We start from the raw sequence: 20,720 nt of genomic DNA, 5'->3' as shown, positions 1-20,720 counted from the left end.
TACATGTGCATATAGGTATACATAGTATATACAGAACTATAAACAAATAGGTTTCATAATTGAATGGAAAATGTAACTATAACTTACTCCTTGACAATGAAGATAATCAACTGTCTTGGTTATTACATACAGTACATCACTAGCTTCCTGTTCTGAGAAACATTTTTGTTTCAGAATACGATCCAGTAGCTCTCCTCCTTTCATCAAATCCGTAACAAGGTAAACACATCTCCCATCATCAAAGACCTAAAAACAGAATGTACAATTTTTTGTGTGTGTGTGCTGGTTCCTAGGCTTCATCAGTGCCCTTAATTCTCATGCTTTCTTTCATGGTTGCCACTCTAATATTTAAGCCATACCTGTAGTTCAGCATTTTTCTGTTTATTTTGGAGAGTGAGTATCACAGACTATTCTGTCAGGGCTGGCTTTGAACCAGTTACAAGTTTGAGCTACCAGTGCCCATTAAAAATATTGTATTTTAATGTGCTATTATTTGTAATTATAATTTCAACTTTTAAAATTATATTTAATTTTCTCTGCTAGTAAACTTTTAATATTAAAATGACAGATTACTTTCTTTTCTGCGAATATATTGTACTGAAGCTTGAATCAATGAAACAATCTGCTACACAGTCCTATGAAACCACATTAAATAATGTTTTATGTCAGAGCTCATCAAAGGATAGAAATGAATATAGAACTCTGTCTTTAAATTAAATATCATTATGATAGTAAATATGCTTGTCAGTCCTTTATTGGCATAGACTCATAAATACATGTTAAATTCAATTAATTTATCAAAGAAAATATCTGACCACCTATTGTAGCTCATACCTATAGTCTAAACTACTCAAGAGATAGAGATCAAGAGAATCTTGGAGGTAAGCCTGGGCAAAGAAAAAGTAGGACTCCCATCTCAACAAACAAGCTGACGTGGTGACTACTGACTGCAATCCTCAGTTAATTGAGAAGGATAGGTAGGAGCTTGAGGTCCAGATTGTCCATAGGCAAAACAGAAGATTCTCTTTTAAAATAAATATATAAAGCAATAAAGGGCTTCATTATATGGCTTGAGTGGTATAACACTGGCCTAATAAACACAAGGTCCTGAGTACAAACCCTTGTACAAACATATTCTTTACAAATATATTCTTTACACATTCAAAGCATGTGAGTGTAAATATACACACATATTTAGATATACATATATTCAAATTAGTATTCAAATATTATACATAAACTATATATTATCGAAAAGTGTTCAAGGTAATGGTTGATTTTTTTGCCTTCTATAAAAAAAACATTGCCTTATGTAAAAAGTCAACATTTGGAATTATTAATGCATGCTTATATACAAACTAATACCTAATGAACTATAAGCGTACACCTAACACTATTTCACTCAAGGAACAATCTGAAATTCAATATCAAACTGCTATACATTCAAAGTAAAATCTTAAAAAGGACTGGAAGATTTTCTTTATAATTTTTATTTATAATACTATGTAATAATAAATGTTACCAGTTGTAGTGTCAATTGGTTAACAAGCTAGAATCGATACAAGTACTAAGAATACTCTCTTTTACCACTGTCATAGTTCTATTCTGACATCTACAAGAAAAGGATTATGGGTTCATAGGAAAAGAACTTTAGTGGAAAATCTAGGGAATCAGTATATTTTGGCATTAAAAATAACAGATATAAAGCTCTAGGTTATAAATACATTAACTTATCTAATACTCTAATACTTAGATTTAAAATACTTACATCCTTTAAAGTGATAATATTGGGGTGTTGTCCATAGCGCATCAAAATTTCAATTTCTTCTGAGGGGTCTCGCTTACTTTTGTCAATGATCTAAGAAACAGAGAGGAGAAAAATCTCACAGAAAATTATTTTCTTTGATTTATATTCTTTTCTAAAATTGAATGAAATATTGTCAATTTTATTATATTTTAAACAAATACTTAAACATTCAACAATGTTTACCCAATCATTTTAACACTTAAAATTTTTCCCAAACTGAAATTTAACAAGAAAACTAAACCAGAACGCTTTGAAATTATATTTCATTTCACAGAGATTATGCTAAATGTTAATATGAGCTAAATGTGATTGCAATTGTCACAACTGCTTAATATTAACATACTGAATTAAAACAAGATCATTTAGAAGCAAAAAATCATTAAATATGCTGTTCCTACAAAACAAAGCCTTGCAGAGAAATTCAAAAAGAAAATTTAAATCTCACACTTTTTTCTCATCATGTCACATTTTCCTTTTCATACTACTTCACTGAAAATGTCTATCAGATAAGCTGTAATTCACTTTGTTTTTAATTTTTATTATCCTTAAGTAAATTGTACAAAAGGGTCTCAATTCAATATGTCAGTCAGTTAGTGAGTACAATTATCAGTGTCAATATAAGTTACATATATCAAACAAGGCTCAGAGCTAATACCTTCACTGCGAATTCCATGTTGGTAGCTGTATGTATGCATCGCTTGCAAACTGAATAGGAGCCAATACCAATATCCTCTTTCAATTCATAAACTTCACCAAACTGTGCAGCATTTCCATTTATCTAATTTAAGTAAAACATTAAGAAGAATAAAATATTTTTATATATTCTATTTATTATATATTTCAATTATATTTATTATATTTCCTGTCCTACTCTTACAATTAATTCATTCTAGTTTTATCAAAATTTATACAACTGCTTAGACAGGGTCTGAATCAATTCTAAATTGAAGATGTTCTAGAACACTAAGGAAAACATATGCTTATAAATCCCTCTAACGTTTTCTTGCAAAAACAGATACACAAATATAATGAAAGGTTATTACGGTCTGCTCTTTTCCCTGAAACATATACAAATGTCTTTAGTTCAGTTATAAGTAGAAATGTGATTAAAAGTCACCTTTTAAAAACTATTGAAAAGCTATTAATAATTGAAAGCAACAGTTTTCTCTAAGCTGAACAATGTGATTAAGCAGAAATTACCTGAACGATTGGTAAAACATTTGCACTTGTAATCGGAGTGATTTTATATTCTTCTGCAATAGAAGTTGCAACAAAACTAAATCCTTTGAAGAGCTGATGAGCATTTGCACTGGCTGGCAAGCCTGGAGAATCTAATATTTAAATATTGATATTTAATTAGAATTACAAAGAATATTATGATATAACATGCTAACATTCTTAATCATCATGTATATATTTACTACCAAAATTACATGTGGCAATATTTGTCCATTCTGTTGATTGCTGCAACTTCATTGCTCATTTAGTAAGCATTTAGTATATATTGAATAAAATTATAAAACATGACACTAAATCAAACCACCTTAAATTCCAAACTGAGTCAGTGTAATGTAGCTCATGTCTTACCGATTAGTGAATATCCTGTAAATCATTAGCCCATCAAAATACTTACAAAGCAAGAAGTAAAACAGCTATTGTTTGCCCTAGATTCATAATTCTTGATAAAAATATTTCCTATTCAAATATTCTACTTAATAGGAGCCTAAGTAATGGTGTATATAAGATCTACATTTCCAGAAAGGGCAAACAAACCCTCTATAAACTTAATCATTCTTTTGGATTTTGCCTGACGTGCTTTATTTAATCATCATTATAATAAAAGACTTGAGTGCATTACCTTTAGGTGTTTTTGCAGTAAATTCAGGATCAAAACAAAATGTATCATCTGGTTTTCCAGAAGCAGGTTTGAAAGGAGGCTGAACTTCCCTCTTATATAATTTCTAGAAGTAAACAGGTAATACAAAAACATATCACACATTAGAATACTATTAAACTGAATATCTCTAATAAAAATCTAAAATTCAAACACCAAAATCTAATATTATTTTGCTTAAAATATGATACCATAAATGGAAAATTGCATAACTGATCTCATGTGACAGGTCACAACCAAAAAGCAGGTGACTACAAATAAAAAAAACCATATTGCACATTACAAAGAGGTATAATAAAGGATTATGAAAGTTTTCACTTAAAATGCATATTACATGTGCATAAATCACACACAGTACTCCATAAAGATATACAATCTATATGTATTTGTCAGTTAAAAATAAGTCTAAATTTTAAAAAGGAAAATATTTAACAGAAATTGTTTAGGAATAACAAAATGAGGGAAAGGAGAGTTTTATTTTTTAAGGGGAAAGAAAGCACTGGTTAAAAATGAAAAGAAAATTTAAAAATAATAATGGAATGGGTGAATTTGTTCAAAGTGATCTGTGTGCATATATAGAAATATTACATGCATATTAATTCAAAAATTAAATTTAAAAGGTAAGAAAATACTCATTAGCTTGTGATTTTTTATTTTCAATTATGTAAATGTTAATCAACCAAAATACTCAAATATGTGGCAATGAATTTTCTGAAATTACAGTTTCAATTCTTTGCAATTCATTACCTATAAGAATCTGTTAAGGCTTTCGTCCTCCATTCCTTTCTTTTCCTCCTCCTATTCCCCAAATAAGGGCACAGTATTAAACTATTTAAATAAGTAAACAAAAATTTACCTAATATTAACCACTCATTTATTGGCTCTAGGTATTATCATGATATACCAAAGCCTATATATAAAAATATCTCACTAAATATAAAATTAATGGATTATATTTACCAACAAAGTTATTATCACTCCTACTTCTTGTTTATTTTAATATAAACATATTATTAATATCACACTTCCTATCCAACTTACATTCCAGTCAACATTTGCAAAAAAAAGGTGTCTTTTGATTTCCTCGACTCCTTCTGAACCTAAAAAAAAAAAGGAATTTATATAGGTCTGATTTATTTATCATGTTATTTGGCTTCTAGGCTACTACCTGTAAATGGAATGACATACATTTCTTAGATTCCTTGAAGTAAAACACCTGTGATTTCTCCTCTGGCATTTTATTAATTGCTCCTTTCACATTTACCATAAGGAAAAAAAACCTCAGTGGTGCCCATATTGAACTACACAGAGAAGCAGGAAATGCTAATGAGTTTCTCAAGTAAAATAAAATCATATTCAACATACAAAAAAGCACATTTTTCTTTATAATTCAACTTATGGCTTGATATTTATGTCAAATTAAAAATGACAATGAAAAATGGTAGTGAAAATTTTAACATACAGGCATATATATTGTAATTAGGTTCACATTTCAATTTATAAATAGACTTAAAAGAAAGTGGTAAAATCATGAGCAGTATAACGGAATAATGTTTATTTTGAAGACTATAAAGATGCATATAATAGTTATCTTCAAAAGGATAAATATTATAAAAGGATTTTACAAACAATCTAAAATTCTATATGTTATTTTAAAAGAAATAATCCATATTACATACCTAATAATATACCTTAAAGTTTATATTATCTAGACCATGTTTTCATCATGGATCTAACTGAGTTTATTGTTTCAGGAATAAAAATAAAAAAATGTACAATTCCAGGTATAAATATTTAGCAAAAAGAAACAAACGTTACCTGGAAAGTGTAAAGATACAGTAACTATCTCCAAATATGTAGTATACTGTTATAAGAACTAAGAAAATAAACAATACCCAATCTATTTGCTGGATTCCTTTTGAATAGCATCCTTAGAAGACTTTGTGCTTCAGCACTAAGAAATTGAGGCATTCCAAGTTTTGCTCTGAAAAAGAGGATTTTAGAATAATTCACTTACTTCTAGTTACATTTGTAAGTTGAAAACTCAAAGTGAATTTTTAAAAGTGGTTTTTTAATGTCAAATAATATCCCTAAATCACAGTCACAAATGTTCTTATGCCTCAATTGAAGACCCCAATTACATTTTTCAAAACTGAAAGCAAGAATCTTTTCCCAAAAACAAAAAGATGGTGTCTATACTTACTTTAATATCATATTCATGGTCTCATTTCTATCTTTACCTTGAAATGGCAGAGTACCAGTAAGCATTTCAAACTAAAATAAAGGAAAAAGTAACCACACAGTGAATTTAGCAAAGCATTAAATATGAAAATTTTTAGAAAAAAAACATTGTGAATTGCACAAAAGGATCATCATATAATGCAGGATTTACATGACAGTAGATCCAAATTGCACCAGAAAATTAGGTCACTTAAGTGTGAAATACATTTGTTTGGCAGTACTGGGGTTTTGACTCAAGGCCTTGTACTTGTTAGCCTGGCGCTCTGCCACTTAAGTTTATCTCTAGTCCAGGAAGTAAATTTTTGATATCCTATTCTCTCCATAAAGCTCAAGTGACAGAAGACTTATAGATAAGAAATTCAGCATTTTCAAGGCAAATAATAATAATGGCAAAGGAAAAAAAACATATATCAAAGTATTTTAAAGTTATACATGCCCAAGGAAGATTTAACCATTGTAATGCCTTTCAACTTTCCTAAGAACATAAATTTTAAAAAATTGTAGAAAACTAAGTGCAATAAGTACATGCATATATGCTCTGATGCCTTTTATATAAAAAACATATTTGTAATTTGCATAAGCAAAACTTCTTCCGAGAGAGATCTAATTTGAGAGCTAGATTAAATAGTGGTATAAAAATATCAGGTCTAAAAATAAAGATCATTAAAGCTTTTTAAATCTAATATTTAAATTTCAAAATTTATTTCAATAATCACTTTAACCTCAGTCCCCTTTGCATTTATATAAATTTGAAATGTAAGTTACTCCATTCAACACACTCACATCTGCAACTTGCTGACTCCAAATCTATTAGTCAAGTCTCAAACTCTCTACAAGTCCAGTTTTCCATTCCTGATCTATAGTCATGGTCCATCACTGGGGCGTGGAGGTATAAAGGTGGTAGTGACAAATAGAAGAATAAATGGAAAGAAACTCCATATGAAGTAACTAAGTGAATAGAGGGGTAAATTATCTATCTATCTATCTATTTAAATGAGGTCTCTACAGGATTCTGATTTTCTTTCCACTCTTTCCTAATTTAACACTAACATTAACTAAGGAGTTAGCTACTAAACTACAATAACCAACACTATATGCTAAAAATAAATTATTTTCTTACTAGTTGGCATTAGCTACTCTTTTATATTTACCTACCATTCTTTCATACCACTGAATTTCATATATTTCATATTCTATCTTCAACTCTATTCCTCAGTCTATTTGTGTCACTTAATTTACTGCTAAAAGTTTACTCCTATTTCCTTTGTAATGTCTGTTAAGATTTCCCCTGTATAAAAATTATATAATCTTACAATTATCTTTTAAGAAAATCTTTTTGGTCTCCCTGTTTCTAGTTTCTTCTGCTTCCAGTATGCTACAAAGGCTAATGTTCCTAAAATAGATTTTTCAATAATTACCACCTTCTTTAATAATCTACAATAGTTTTCTAGTACCCAGAAAACCAAATGAAAATGTTTAGAAGTGTACAGCTTTACTTTTTCCACCTTTACCCATATTCTTTACTACTCTAGTTAAACTGGTTCTTCAAGACTTTGCTAATTTGATCACAAAACTGTTTCATAAACTGTTTAAATTTACACATTCTTCAGGGCATAAGCTAAACCTCCTCTACTCTTCCTACCTCAACCTTTCTGAAGTTGTCTTTAATTTACCTAAGGTATTGTGGGGATATTTGTTTAGTTATTCCAATTGTTGCCTAAAGAGACTGAATATGTCTTAGGTCAGTAAAAATGCCAATACTATATTTGGAATTAATTCTCACCCTACCACCTTCCCAAAATGCTTGTTTTTAATAGATGTGTCATACGGGTTGCCATTCAGTAATAAATGGGCAAAATCAATGATCAGATTTTGAAAATAAATTCTATATGATTTGAATGCTGTTTACTTATTCTACTTAACACTGAAAATTCAAAGCTTCATATTTCGTAACAGTTAAGTCAACATGCATCAAAAGGCATCTGTTAAATGCCTACTATGCTATTTACTAAGGAATAAGAAAAATAACATACAAGTTCTCTCTTTGAAAGGATGGCAGTATTTCTAGGGTATGCCTGAAACAACTGAGTAATAGGATTCTATATGGTAAAGTATGAAATCTAGAAGCTGGCACACCTATTCTAAGCTTCAAAAATGAATGGTTTATAAATCAATTTTGTCATTTCTCTTTTCACTAGCTAATTTAGAAAAATTTAGAACATTAAAACTCTAATTTTTACTGTATGGCTACTTGCCAATTACAAATTTTACATTAATTATGAATTAATAGAACCTCTTTATTATTAGCCATGTCCCCAAATTTGAACTAAAATAAAATTCTAATCTTAATGACATGTTGGCATAATTAAGAAAAATACTACTGCATACCATAAGTACACCATAGGACCACCAATCAGCACTCTGAGAATGGCCTCGCCTATTCACTACTTCAGGAGCCATATACTCTACTGTACCACAAAATGAGTAAGCCTTCTTTTCTTGATCTACTGATTCCTTGCTGAGTCCAAAATCTACAACAGTATTAAAAATATATTTAAAACTTCAGTAAACAAAGAATACCTAAAGGAGCAAAATAATGAATTAAACACTAAAACATTTTATAATGGTCTGCATTACTCTCAAGAAAGCTACTACTAGCCCAACAGAAACCAGCCTGTATTTCATAAAGAAACTTTGAAAGGACATTTAACAATTTCTCAGATTAATCTCACTTTCAAAATAAAAGCTTTCAGGTCTAGAATAAAATATGAAGCAATAATTTTAATCAAGTAACAAATAAAAGCTATCATATTGATTTTTTAAGTTTAAAAATAAGATAAAATGGAGTTAGTAATTTATACTTTTCAAAATATTCTACAGCTCAACAATGCTGGTTGATATACTACTGTAAAAATAACAAAATCATAAAGACATAGAACAGATAAGTAGGTATCAAGAGGTAGAAAAGGGGGAAGGAGGGAATATTATATTTCAATGAGATTACTATGAGAAAAATCTTTCTTTCTAGACCAAAACTAAGACAAAGCATTTTAACCTAGAAAACATTTTAAATAACTATATTTAAGTTAGGTCAGTGCTCCTATTGTATATTTTTAAAAATTATGATCATAACATTTTTAAAATTAAGCCTATAACTGAACCTCATTTCCTTATGAAATATAATGTAACTTAAATAAGAGTAAAAAGAAAGCAGACAAGAAAATATGTTTTAAAATGAAATATATAAAACAATAGGTTTAATGCATAGATATTTACATACCTGTTAACTTGATATGTCCTATTTCATCAAGCAAAATGCTGCAAATCAAAATTCACATTTAATAAAACATAATAAAATATTTTATGTGAAATATTTATACAAAAATATTGTAAGCTTGCTATGTTTAAAAATGTCAAATTACCAACTTAAAATCAAGATATGTCTTATGTAGATTACTTTTTACAAATAAACTTCATGTAATTATATAATTTATGTATAATTTCATGTAAACAATATGCTACTAAACAAGTTAATTGAGAAAAATATAGAGAAAAGAGATTCAAATAAAATACAGCTTTACTTTTCTGGTTTCAGGTCTCTGTATACAATTCCTAATCGATGCAGATGATCCAAAGCAAGAGCTAGTTCTGCGAGGTAGAATTTCACATCTTCCTCTGTAAACAGAACCTATAAAAAATATGAATTTGTGTGACCTTTCTTCCAATGTTATTTTTATATGTATTTCTTTAGAAACCAGCAGAGTGTCAAATCAGGGCAAACAGAAAATAAGCATAATCAACAACTTACTTGATTGGCATAATTATTAGCTATAACATAGAAAGGAAATTTCTACATGTAAATCCTACTGAAAAAGGAGCTGTTTGTCTCTTATTTTACCCAAGTGCTGCAAATAATTTATATATTCTAATGATTAATTTCATAATACCAGCATAGTAATGCCTTCATGGTACTTCAAGTATACAGGATTCTTTGTTTCAACACTAGTAATTAATTTGACTGTTATTACTTGTCAAGAGATTTCACTTTTTTTCAGTTAGACTACACTATCAAGAAATTTCACTTTTTTCAGTTATACGACTTCTAATATACCACTGGAAGTTGTTAAATTACTAACCTATTACACAGAATTCTATCCAAAATTCTATACTCATCTTTGACATATGAGGTAGGTCCAACACTTCTATTAGTAAAGTATATCAATTTAATTGCACTGTTTTCCTCAATCATTCACTGCCTTGAAATCACATTTAGAGGCATATTTCTTAGTCCTTTGGGTATTATTTTTACTAATAAGTCTATCTACTATGAATTACTTATTATAGAATAAGGCTATTTACTCTGTATACCTCACAAAATTGTTGTGAGAATCAAATTTATTTATATAAAAAGTTTTCTAAAATGTTTTATGTGCAATCTGATGGTATTATAACTACAGGTTTTAAATCTAGTCATCCCCGAGTGTTAACTTACACACAAAAATTGGAAGTTACTCAACTATTAGGTGTAATATTTTGAATTTTCCAGGGACTTCACATTTGAAAAAAATTTTTTTCTATAGATGAGTTACTCTAGATTGTTAGGAAACCTCAAAATTTGAAAAGAAATGCACAATCTTAAAAGCATCTTCATCACTTAGCATTATGGCTACTGCACCTCACAAAGCAGACTCAGGCTACTAGTAAAATTCCAAAGAATGAGCACTGTAAAGTTAGTTTCAGGTATTTCTTCTATTTTTTTAAACATTAGAAAAATATTCTTTATTATTTAAGTTTCAGGGGTATTAATTTCAGTATTATTATTTTGTCGGTTGTAGGGTGTAAACTCAGGGCCGGGGAGCTGTCCCTGAGCACTTTTTGTTCCAGGATAGTGCTCTAGCACTTTGTGTCTTTTTTTTTTCCATGGCTGAGGACTGAACCCAGGGCCTTGCACGCGCCAGGCGGGCGCCCTTCCACTGGGCTAAACCCCCAGCCCCTGCTCTAGCACTTTGAACCACAGTGCCACTTCCGGTTTTTGAGTGATTGATTGGACATAAGAGCATCACAAGGACTTTTTGCGCTGGTTAACTTCAAACCGTGGTCCTCAGATCTCAGCCTCCAGAGCAGCTAGGATAACAGGCATGAGCTACCAGTTCCTGGTTTAAATATTATAATGGTAGAAATATAACAATATCACTTATATTTGAAATTTTATTAAGAATATAAATACTTGTTACTTATTTAACCTCTGGACAAGTACAATCAAAATGTTCATGAAACATATGACTCTAAAGGAAGAAATGTCATCTTGTTACTTTTTAGATCAAATCTTCTATCTTATCATAAAGTTGTCTTGTCTTTATGAGGAATCTCATTATGGATACAAATCGAGAACTTACTAAGCGATAAGTATGCATTAGGTGTAATTAATTATGTGCCATTATTGAATATTTACTCTGGTATTAAATTTTTCTAAACTCTGTAAGACAGATGTTAACAAGCCTCTTAGACATGGACCAAATTTCAGAGAGATTAAATAACTTATCTAGCACAACACAGGGAGGTTCAGGATTTGAAATCAGAGATACTGATTTCACCAGAAATTACTTCTATCATATATATGCTAAATTTCCTCTAAGTTTTAGGTTTTATATCAGTAACTTTCCTATTTTGCTCTAAAATGAAAACCATCCAAAATTCCAATAGAAAGAAAAACACTATTATGTCCTTCAAATTTTTTGTATATAAATGTGTTATGAATGTGTATTTCAGCACAGTTTAAATAATACTATATATAGTATTTTAAAGGTGTCCTTTCCATTCAATATTATAATCATCATTGATAGCTTTCAAACTAATTTAAGAACATTTTCAATAGATGAACACTGTCAATCAATTTCCCATGATTTACCTGAACATTCTCCTTCTGGAAAATTAAGTTACTTCCATTTTTTTTCATGTTTAAAAAAACTTTTAGCCAGGTGCCAGTGGCTCATGCCTGTAATCCTAGCTACTGAGGAGGCTGAGATCTGAGGATCACAGTTCAAATCCAGCCCAAGCAGAAAAGTCCATGAGACTCTTATCTCCAATTAATCACTAGAAAACCAGAAGTGGCGCTGTGGCTCAAGCAGAAGAGCACTTGCCTTGAGCTGAAGAGCGCAGCGATAGAACCCAAGCCTATGGGCCCCAAGACCCACAAAAAAATTAATATGCATCACTTTTTTTATTTCCCCAAAGTAAATTCTTAAAAAATAAAACAGTAAACACTAGATAGAGAAGCATAGTCTAAGATTCCTATTATATACAACAAAATTATTTTAAAAATTACAATAGGTTCCACTCCTATCAGCAGTTTATAAAGGCATATGTCTTACCACAGCTCTGACAGCAATGAATATATTCTTTCAAGAATATTTTTAAATTTGATCAATTAAAAGGGCATCACCAAGTTTACTTTTAAATTTGATAAAATGGCATTACTAAGTTCTTTTCAGGATGAGTATTTTTCATACTTAGCATCCTATTTTTTTAAAGAATTAACAGCTGCATTTTTGTCTATTTGCCATTAGGAACTTAGTGTTTTGGTCAATTGGTACAAATCTTTTAAATACAAAAAATGTAATTTCTCCATCATATTAGTTGCAAATATTTTCCAACTTTTCATAGTTTTTAATGTTGAATAGTTCTTAATTTTATGTATACGAATTTATCACTTCTGTATAGTTTGCCTTCATTAAGTGCTTAACAATATCTTTAACATTCAATTGTCAACTGCATTTTCTTTTAGGATATATTCATGTGTGTAGGGGTTATATTCTAGGGTTTGAACTCAGGGCCGCATGCTTATTAGGTTGGCACTCATCACTAGGGCCAAGCCTCCAACCCTGCTTTTTTCCAGGTTATTTTGGAGATAAGAGTCGAATGGAATTTTCTAAATGAGCTGGCCTCCAGCAATGATCCTTCTGTTCTCAGCTTCCTGACTAGCTAGGATTACAGGCTCTGAGTAATGACTGGTGTCGAGTAATTTTTCTTTAATATAGGTAAAATTTACTTTTGAATGTGGTAGAGAAGATATTTTCAAATGACTTTTTGAAATATATAACCAGTTACTTGAGTACTGTTCACTAAATAACACATCTCTTTGTCTCTAATTTGTGATTCTTAATTTATCCATATTAAGTCCTATACAAGAGAATATTCTTAGGCTATACAATATGTTTCTAATCTTGTGCTGATACTATAACTTTGGATTATAGAAGTTTTAAAAAGTTTGGTATTATGGTTCACACCTGTAATCTTAGCAATTTGAAAGCTGAAATCAGTAGCATCCTGAGTTAGAGGCTTTTAGGGGCTACAAAGACAGGCCTTATCTATAAGAACAAAAGAGTTTTAAACAGGTAGAGCAAAGAAACGTTGCTCATTAGACTTTTCAAAAGTCCTTAGTGTTTATCAACTTTTCTAGATAAACTATAAAATAATGTCTATTTCAAATACACTCACATTCATTCAGTTGTGTTTTGAATTTTTTGGTGTTAATAATAAATCATAGAACTGTTTTAAAATAATGTTTCTGACATATTTTCTTGATAGTAGCAAAGCAGGCCATAGTTTAAGAGTTTTATTTATTTATATGTGCACTGTGTACTTGTGTACATGTACATTTGACTATGTATTTGGAGAGAGAAAGTTTGGGGAAGTACCTTTTCCTGCAAAATATAAACAACATACATTATAAAATTCCTTTATACATACAAAATATATTTTAAAAGTTTATTTCTAAAGTATAAAGAATAAGTCAAAAAGCAAAATACAATCAACAAACTACTCCCTATGGAGTACTAATTTTTTAAAGCCTGTTCAATGAATAAACTAATTTATTGTCTTTTGGGAAATGCATTTAAAATGCTTGCTCTTACCTAATATTCCAGACTTAGGAATCAAAACTTACTGACTGCATCTCTGTGCTAGTATGAGTTTAGATAGTCCCACATCGAGAATGGAGGTCTGAAGAGTTTAAAAGAAAATTAGAAATGACTACAAGAATGAACTTTCCAAAAAACATTCATGATACTGCTACAATCTAACACAAAAAATCATGAATGCTGGTCCCTTGATTTATTTTTGACCCTCAATGCACTGGGACTTAATTTTTAAAAGAGTCTTGAAAGACCCATTTGGGAAGAGCATTCTAGACAGATCCTATCACATAGTAAATTCTATTCTATAGTAAAAAATAGACCAACACAATATCTAGTGATATGTGACACATTATACAATGTAAGTAGACCTGTATAAGCCACTTTGGTACTCAGCATCCTAAAATCACATAGTTCCTTTTTCACAAGTTCTATAGGTCTAAGAATCAGTGGTAACTTTCAGACATTTATCAGTGTGAATTCTGGAAGTGCGGTGTTGAATTACTACTATACAATTAAAGACCTGCTCTCAGAGTAGCATTTCAAGACAAAATGAAGTAGACAATGCTATTATTTATTCTCCTGTCTTAAACATTAAAAACATAGGACAAAATACATGAAACAATATTTTTCAAGACATCAGGCAACAAAGGACAGTGAATACTGAGAGATGAGGAATAAATGGTGTATCCCCTACAATTGTTTTAATTTACTACCTAGAAAGAGTTTCCGTGTATAATGTAGATATGGATAATTAAAGTGAAGTCCAGAAGAAGACTTCCTGGATTAATGAGATCAAGTCACGATTCTGGTACAAGGAGCAAGGAATTAACAGAATAGAGTACTGGAGAAAAGGAAATTTTTTAAAAGAACTTTGGTAATAATCTAATGTGAATGAAATATTACCCTGAGCATGGAACTAAGAATTATAGGAACCAACTCATGGAACTCATATTAGTCCATAAACATTTTCTGTTACCTTCTGCCAGCAAAAAAAACTTCATACACAGAAAATCAGACAAAATAATCAGAGGGTTTCACTACACAGTAGAAAAAGAGTAATATCAATTAAATTCTGTAGTGGAAAATAAATTTTAGAAGTCTGTTTTAACATTTTTTTATAAAGTGAAAGAATCAAATTAGTTAAAATCCCAGCAATACAAAATACTACCTAATAATTTAAAAAAACACCAATTCAGTAACAATTTGCCAATCGTGGCCAGAGGGAACTTACTACTTGAGCTCAGGAAAACAAAACAAAACAAAACAAAACATCAATTCTAAGGCATTAAAAGAAACCACTGACCTCAAAAGAATGAGGTTAGCTCCTATGATCAATAATGAAAATAAATAGCCTCATAATTTAAAAAAAATGTTGGTTTGAATAAGTAAAAGAGTAATGCTTCAATATTGAGGAAAAATTTGGCCAAATCTAAATATTGCTCTAGTTCCATAAGACAGAACTTAAAAGATCCATAATTGTGGCTGTCACTCAGTAGCAGAGTACTTAGTTTCCTAACAAGTATAACACCCTGCAATCAGTTCTCAGCATTAGAGAAAAAAAATCAATACCAAACTGACAAAAGTGACAAAAGTATTGCAAGAAAATTAAATTCCCAAAGTCTACTATATATTAAAAATGACCATAGCCTGCCTGTAAGCCTAGCACTCAGGTGGCTCTGCCTTGAGGAAGATTGCAAATTCAAGACTAGTGTGAAAAACACATCAAAACCATTTTATGATGCTAATCAAAATGATCTCCACAACATGGAAACAAGAGGATTTTTCTGTTTTTTTGTAGCTGTACTGTTAGCAGTTATTTATTTTCTTTTTCGTTTTTGTCACCTCTGGTTTACACCCCTCACCCCCTGTGGTCACAGTTGCTGATTTCAGTATCCTTTGTCTTATATGCAAGTTTATCTGATTTGGGGAAGGGAAGGAGAATCACAGAAATGGTGGGACAAAGATGAACCAATTCAACTGCAATACCCACTAGACACTATGTTGGAAATGAACTTTGGCTGGGAGAAGGAAAAGCTGAAGAAAACGAAGGAAGGGATAAAACTGAAAAGAAATGTACTCATTACCTTACTTATGTAACTGTCACCCCTCTGTACAACACTTTTACAATAAAAAAGATCCTATCTTAGAAACATTAAAAACAAAGAAATAAGCAAAAAGATCATGAAAATGAACTGCCATGGAAATAGGAAAGAAGTCATGAATAACACTTAAACAAATGTATATGGACATATTGAAATAAAACTTTATGAAGAAAAGTAACTGACCAATTTGGCCCGAAGACCATAGTTTACTAATCCCATGTCAAAGATTCATAGTAGAGTCCAGGCGCTGGTGGCTTATGCCTGTAATACTAGCTCCTCAGGAGGCTGAGATCTGAGGATCGTAGTTCAAAGCCAGGCCCAGCAGTAAAGTCCGTGAGACTCTTATCTCCAATATACCACTCACAAAACCAGAAGTGGTGCTGGGGCCAAGTGGTAGAGTGCTAGCCTTCAGCTGAAGAGATGAGGGACAGCACCCAGGCCCAGAGTTCAAGCCCCGCAACCAACAACAACAACAAAAAAGATCCATAGTAGAAAACACTAAACCAACTACTAAAATAACCAAGGAAAGTGTTAAAATCAATGCTAACAGCAGCAATAAAATGAAATTTAAGAAACAAGAAGCCAGAAAAAGAAAGAAAAATACAAAATTATATGATGCTTAAAAAGTGCAGAGGCTGGGCACTGATGGCTCATATCAGTTATCCTAGCTACTCAGAAGGCTGAGATCTAAGGATCATGGTTCAAAGACAGCCAGGACAGAAAAGTCTATGAGACTTTATCTAAAATTAATCAGCATAAATCAAGAAGTGGAGGTTTGGTTTGAGTAGTAGTAGTTTTTGAGTGCAAAAACTAAGGGACAGTGTTAGGATACTGAGTTCAAGCTCTAATTCTGGCACACACAGACAAAAAATGACTGCAGTAGAGGACATGGTTAAAGTGGTACATTCCTGGCATAACAAGCACAAGGTCCAAGGTTCAACCTCAGAACTGACAAAAAAATAAGTAAAGAAGAAAGAAGATATATTTAATCCTACTATAATGATATTATTACATATATAACAAGATTAACATCTCAATTAAAACACATATTCAGATTGGATAAAAAATGAAGAAACTATTATATTCATTTCCTTAAATAACACAAACTAAAATATGTCTTACTCGGAAGAGCACTTTCCTAAAAAGCACAAGGCTCTGAGCTCACAAGTCCCAGAACTGCAAAAACAGCCCCATATATGCATAGATAGGTAGATAGATAGATAGATACATGCACATATGCATATGTACGTATAAATAAGGTGAAAATTAATATATGGAAAAAGACTACACTAATACTAATTTTAATGTAGCTGGAATGATTGATGTCAATGTACATTTCAGAGTAAAAAAAGAAGGGATAAAGTCTCCTTATAATGATAAAATTCATCAAGAATGTACTCACTACCTTATTTATGTAACTGTAATCCCTTTGTACATCACCTTGACAATAAAATTAAAGTAAAAAATTCATTAAGAAACAACAAAGATAGTTATGTACCTACTAACAAAAGTTTGAAACACTTTAGCAAACCTTGATAGAAATTGAAGAAACAAACAAATCGATAATTATAGTTAGTTTTTAATCTGTCTCAGAAATTAAAAACACATATAACTATTGCACATTAATAATATTGTTGTATGCAAAACAAGCAGGTAGAAAATTAGAAAAAATATAGCAGTACTAATTCCAGCCCAAATGAACATTCCCCTGATCTAAAAATATTTATTCTACTTTGCCCAACAGAATACATACAGTCTCCTAAAATGGTGTATATTCTCAGTTCATATGTATGTACTAATAAATACTTGATCCTGTACCATAAAGAAAGTATAAGTTTAAGAAGATTCTAGTCATAGAAAGTGTGTTTCATGAGTATAATGCCATTAAGTTAAAAATCAATAATAGAGATACTGGAAAACAATCTAAATTAATAACATAAATCTACTCAATGAACCAAAGAAATAAAGGAAGTTATAAAGTATCCCAAATTAAGAAAAAAAATGACATGAAATTTGTGGGTTGACTTGAAAGCAGCAGTTAAAGAATTTGTAAATAATAAATACCCATCAAACATCACATCAATAATCTCAACTTCCATCTTTTGAACACGAAAAACTAGTACACAGAAGATCTAGTATTAAAGATGAATGTAAAATACAATGGAATAGACAATGGAAATTACAACAGAAAATCAATGCAGCCAAAAACTTTTAAATTTGTATTGCAGTGTTTCAGATTGAACCAAAGGTCTCATGCATGCTAGGCAAGCACTCAACCATTGAGCTATACGAGCTATACTACATTCTCAGACCATAAAAGCTGTTTTTCGATTAAAAAAAAACTGATAAACCTTTAACCAAGTTTAGTAGGATAAAAAAGAGAAGACAAGTAACTAAGAAATTACAATAGTGACAGCTATGATCTTGCAGCTATGAAAAAAAAAAGGAAAGAAACAAAGTTAAGCCAGGTGACAGAGGCACATCCTGCAATCCTAGCTACTCAGAAAGCTGAGATCTGAAGATTTTAGTTCAAAGCCAGCTTGGGCAAGAAAGTCTTTGACTCATCTCCAATTAACCAGCAAAAGGCTGGAAGTAGAGATGTGGCTCAAATAGTAAAGTACTATAATTGAGCAGAAAAAGCTAAGGGACAGTGCCCAGGCTCTAAATTCAAAACCTAGTACTATCATACACACACACACACACACATACACACACACACACACGAGAACAATAAAAAACTTTATGTTTATAAATTTGATAATGATGAAACAGGTAAATTACTTATAGCAAATTCACAGAAAAACAAAAACTAGATCTAAATCTATTATATAAATTGAAATTTTGGTTAACCACCTTTCTACAAAGAAACTTCCAGGGCCAAAGGGCCTTACTGATAAATTCTATCAAATATGTAAGAGCAATTATTATTAAACTTATAAACTCTTCCAGAAAAAAGTTGGAAAATCCTCCTCATATCAGTATGATTGTACAAAGTCAAAATTATAGTAAACTATTCCTCATAAAAAGAGGCAAAAATGCATAATTTTTAGAAAATGTCATTCAGCAATATTCCAAAAGTGATAATATATCATGACTAAGTAGGATTCATCTACAAATGTAAGGTTGGCTCAATATTTCTCAGTCAAATAGTGTAATGTGATCCCATTAGAGACTAAAGTTGTAAATGAAATTATTTCAATAAGTTGAGACAATTTTTATGAGATTTAATACCCATTAAAAACATATTAAGAGACGGGAACTTAGCGTAAGCAGTCATACAAAAGTAGTCAAATTGACTTTTAAAATTTATGATGAAATTATTCTTTACTCTAAGGTCAGAAACAAGGCAAGACAGTTTGTGCCCACCAATTTTATTCAACATCAGACTGGAGATTCAAGAACAAGTAAAAATAAAAAAAAATTAACATCTATAATGGAAAGGAACTGAAATTCTTTGTTTACAGGTAACATATTTAAAAGCCTTAGAAAATTAGAAATACAGTAATAAGTTTATATAAATTATATAATATCACTATTCTCAATATTAGAAAAGTCTATTGGTTGTCCATCAGTTTGAAATTGAAATTAAGAAATCAATCTATTCAAAACAAAATTTAAACATAGTAACCATTAAAAGATAAATATGAAAAATGTATGAGACAATTATTGAAAACAATTGCCAATAGAAATTAATCAAGAACTAAATAAGTAGAAAAGAAAATCATGTTTATAGAAAGGCTCAATATTGTCAATTTTCTGCAAAGGGACCTATATGTGTAATGTAATCTCAATCAAAATTTAAGAAAGCTTTTTTAGAAAGTAAAAATTTGATTTTTTTTAATTTTTTATCATAAAGATACTGTACAGAGGGTTTACATAAGGTAATAAGTACATTTCCTATCAAGCATTGTTACCTGCTACTTTGTTTTTCCCCTACCACCCCTTCCCTCCCCATCTCTCCAATTCCTGTCTACCACCCTCCCACCCCCAAAGTTGTACATCTCATTGTTACAGTGGGTCAATCTTATCCTTGTTTCAGCATTTTGTTATTTCCCTTCCCCTCCCCAAATTAGAAAATGTATATGCAAGATGCAGGGCACCAGCATCAAATACAGTGACAACAGGGAGAAGAACATACAAAAGAAACAAAATTGACCTGGAAACAGATAAGAGTCAAACAATATTCCAAAAGAAAGTCAAAAATGCTGAAGGAATGCAATAGCTTACTTCACAATATACACTAGAGGTACAGTAATCAAAGCAGTAATAATCTATCATAAAGACAGACAAAAATATCAATGAAAACAATAAAATAGAAATACTTTCATATATATGGTAAACTGATTTTCAACAAAAATGTAAGATGATTCATTAAAGAAAGGGCAGTCTTTTCCAATGATAATGCCAGAACACCTGGCATTACTATTTATATAAAAAACACTTCAACGCAAACCTATAACCACATTAAAATGAACTCAAATCAGAAATCTAAATTGTTAAAACCTAAACTACAAACCTTGTAGAATACATAGGAGAAAATTCTCAGTAAATATGTGGCAAATATTTTTTAAATAGGACATTAAAAATTAAACCAGGCGCTGGAGGTTCACCTCTATCCTAGCTACCAAAGAGGCTGAGATCTAAGGATTGCAGTTCCAAGCCAAAAACCAGAAGTGGAGCTTATGGCTCACGTGGTAGAGCACTAGCCTTGACCAAAAAACTGAAGAACAGTGCCCAGGCCCTGAGTTAAAGCTTTAGGA

At 30.8% G+C, this 20,720-nt stretch overlaps 1 protein-coding gene across 2 annotated transcripts in view; it reads right to left on the bottom strand.

Moving 5' to 3' along the window:
* Rps6ka6 (ribosomal protein S6 kinase, 90kDa, polypeptide 6) overlaps window positions 1-20,720 on the bottom strand; it is a 137,827-nt gene that overhangs the window by 32,028 nt on the left and 85,079 nt on the right. For both annotated transcript variants that reach the window (XM_013025008.1, XM_013025007.1), the window contains 11 exons: window positions 9,524-9,630; window positions 9,223-9,260; window positions 8,331-8,473; window positions 5,905-5,975; window positions 5,597-5,685; window positions 4,743-4,801; window positions 3,666-3,768; window positions 3,008-3,138; window positions 2,463-2,585; window positions 1,769-1,858; window positions 88-246 (listed from right to left, as the gene is read on the bottom strand). In XM_013025008.1, the coding sequence (XP_012880462.1) occupies window positions 88-246; window positions 1,769-1,858; window positions 2,463-2,585; window positions 3,008-3,138; window positions 3,666-3,768; window positions 4,743-4,801; window positions 5,597-5,685; window positions 5,905-5,975; window positions 8,331-8,473; window positions 9,223-9,260; window positions 9,524-9,630 (1,113 nt within the window). The remainder of the gene's footprint in view (window positions 1-87; window positions 247-1,768; window positions 1,859-2,462; window positions 2,586-3,007; window positions 3,139-3,665; window positions 3,769-4,742; window positions 4,802-5,596; window positions 5,686-5,904; window positions 5,976-8,330; window positions 8,474-9,222; window positions 9,261-9,523; window positions 9,631-20,720) is intronic.

The sequence above is a fragment of the Dipodomys ordii genome, unplaced genomic scaffold, assembly GCF_000151885.1.
Source record: "Dipodomys ordii isolate 6190 unplaced genomic scaffold, Dord_2.0 Scaffold80, whole genome shotgun sequence".
NCBI classification, from domain to species: Eukaryota; Metazoa; Chordata; class Mammalia; order Rodentia; family Heteromyidae; genus Dipodomys; species Dipodomys ordii.
This window is presented reverse-complemented; position numbering and strand designations above follow the sequence as displayed.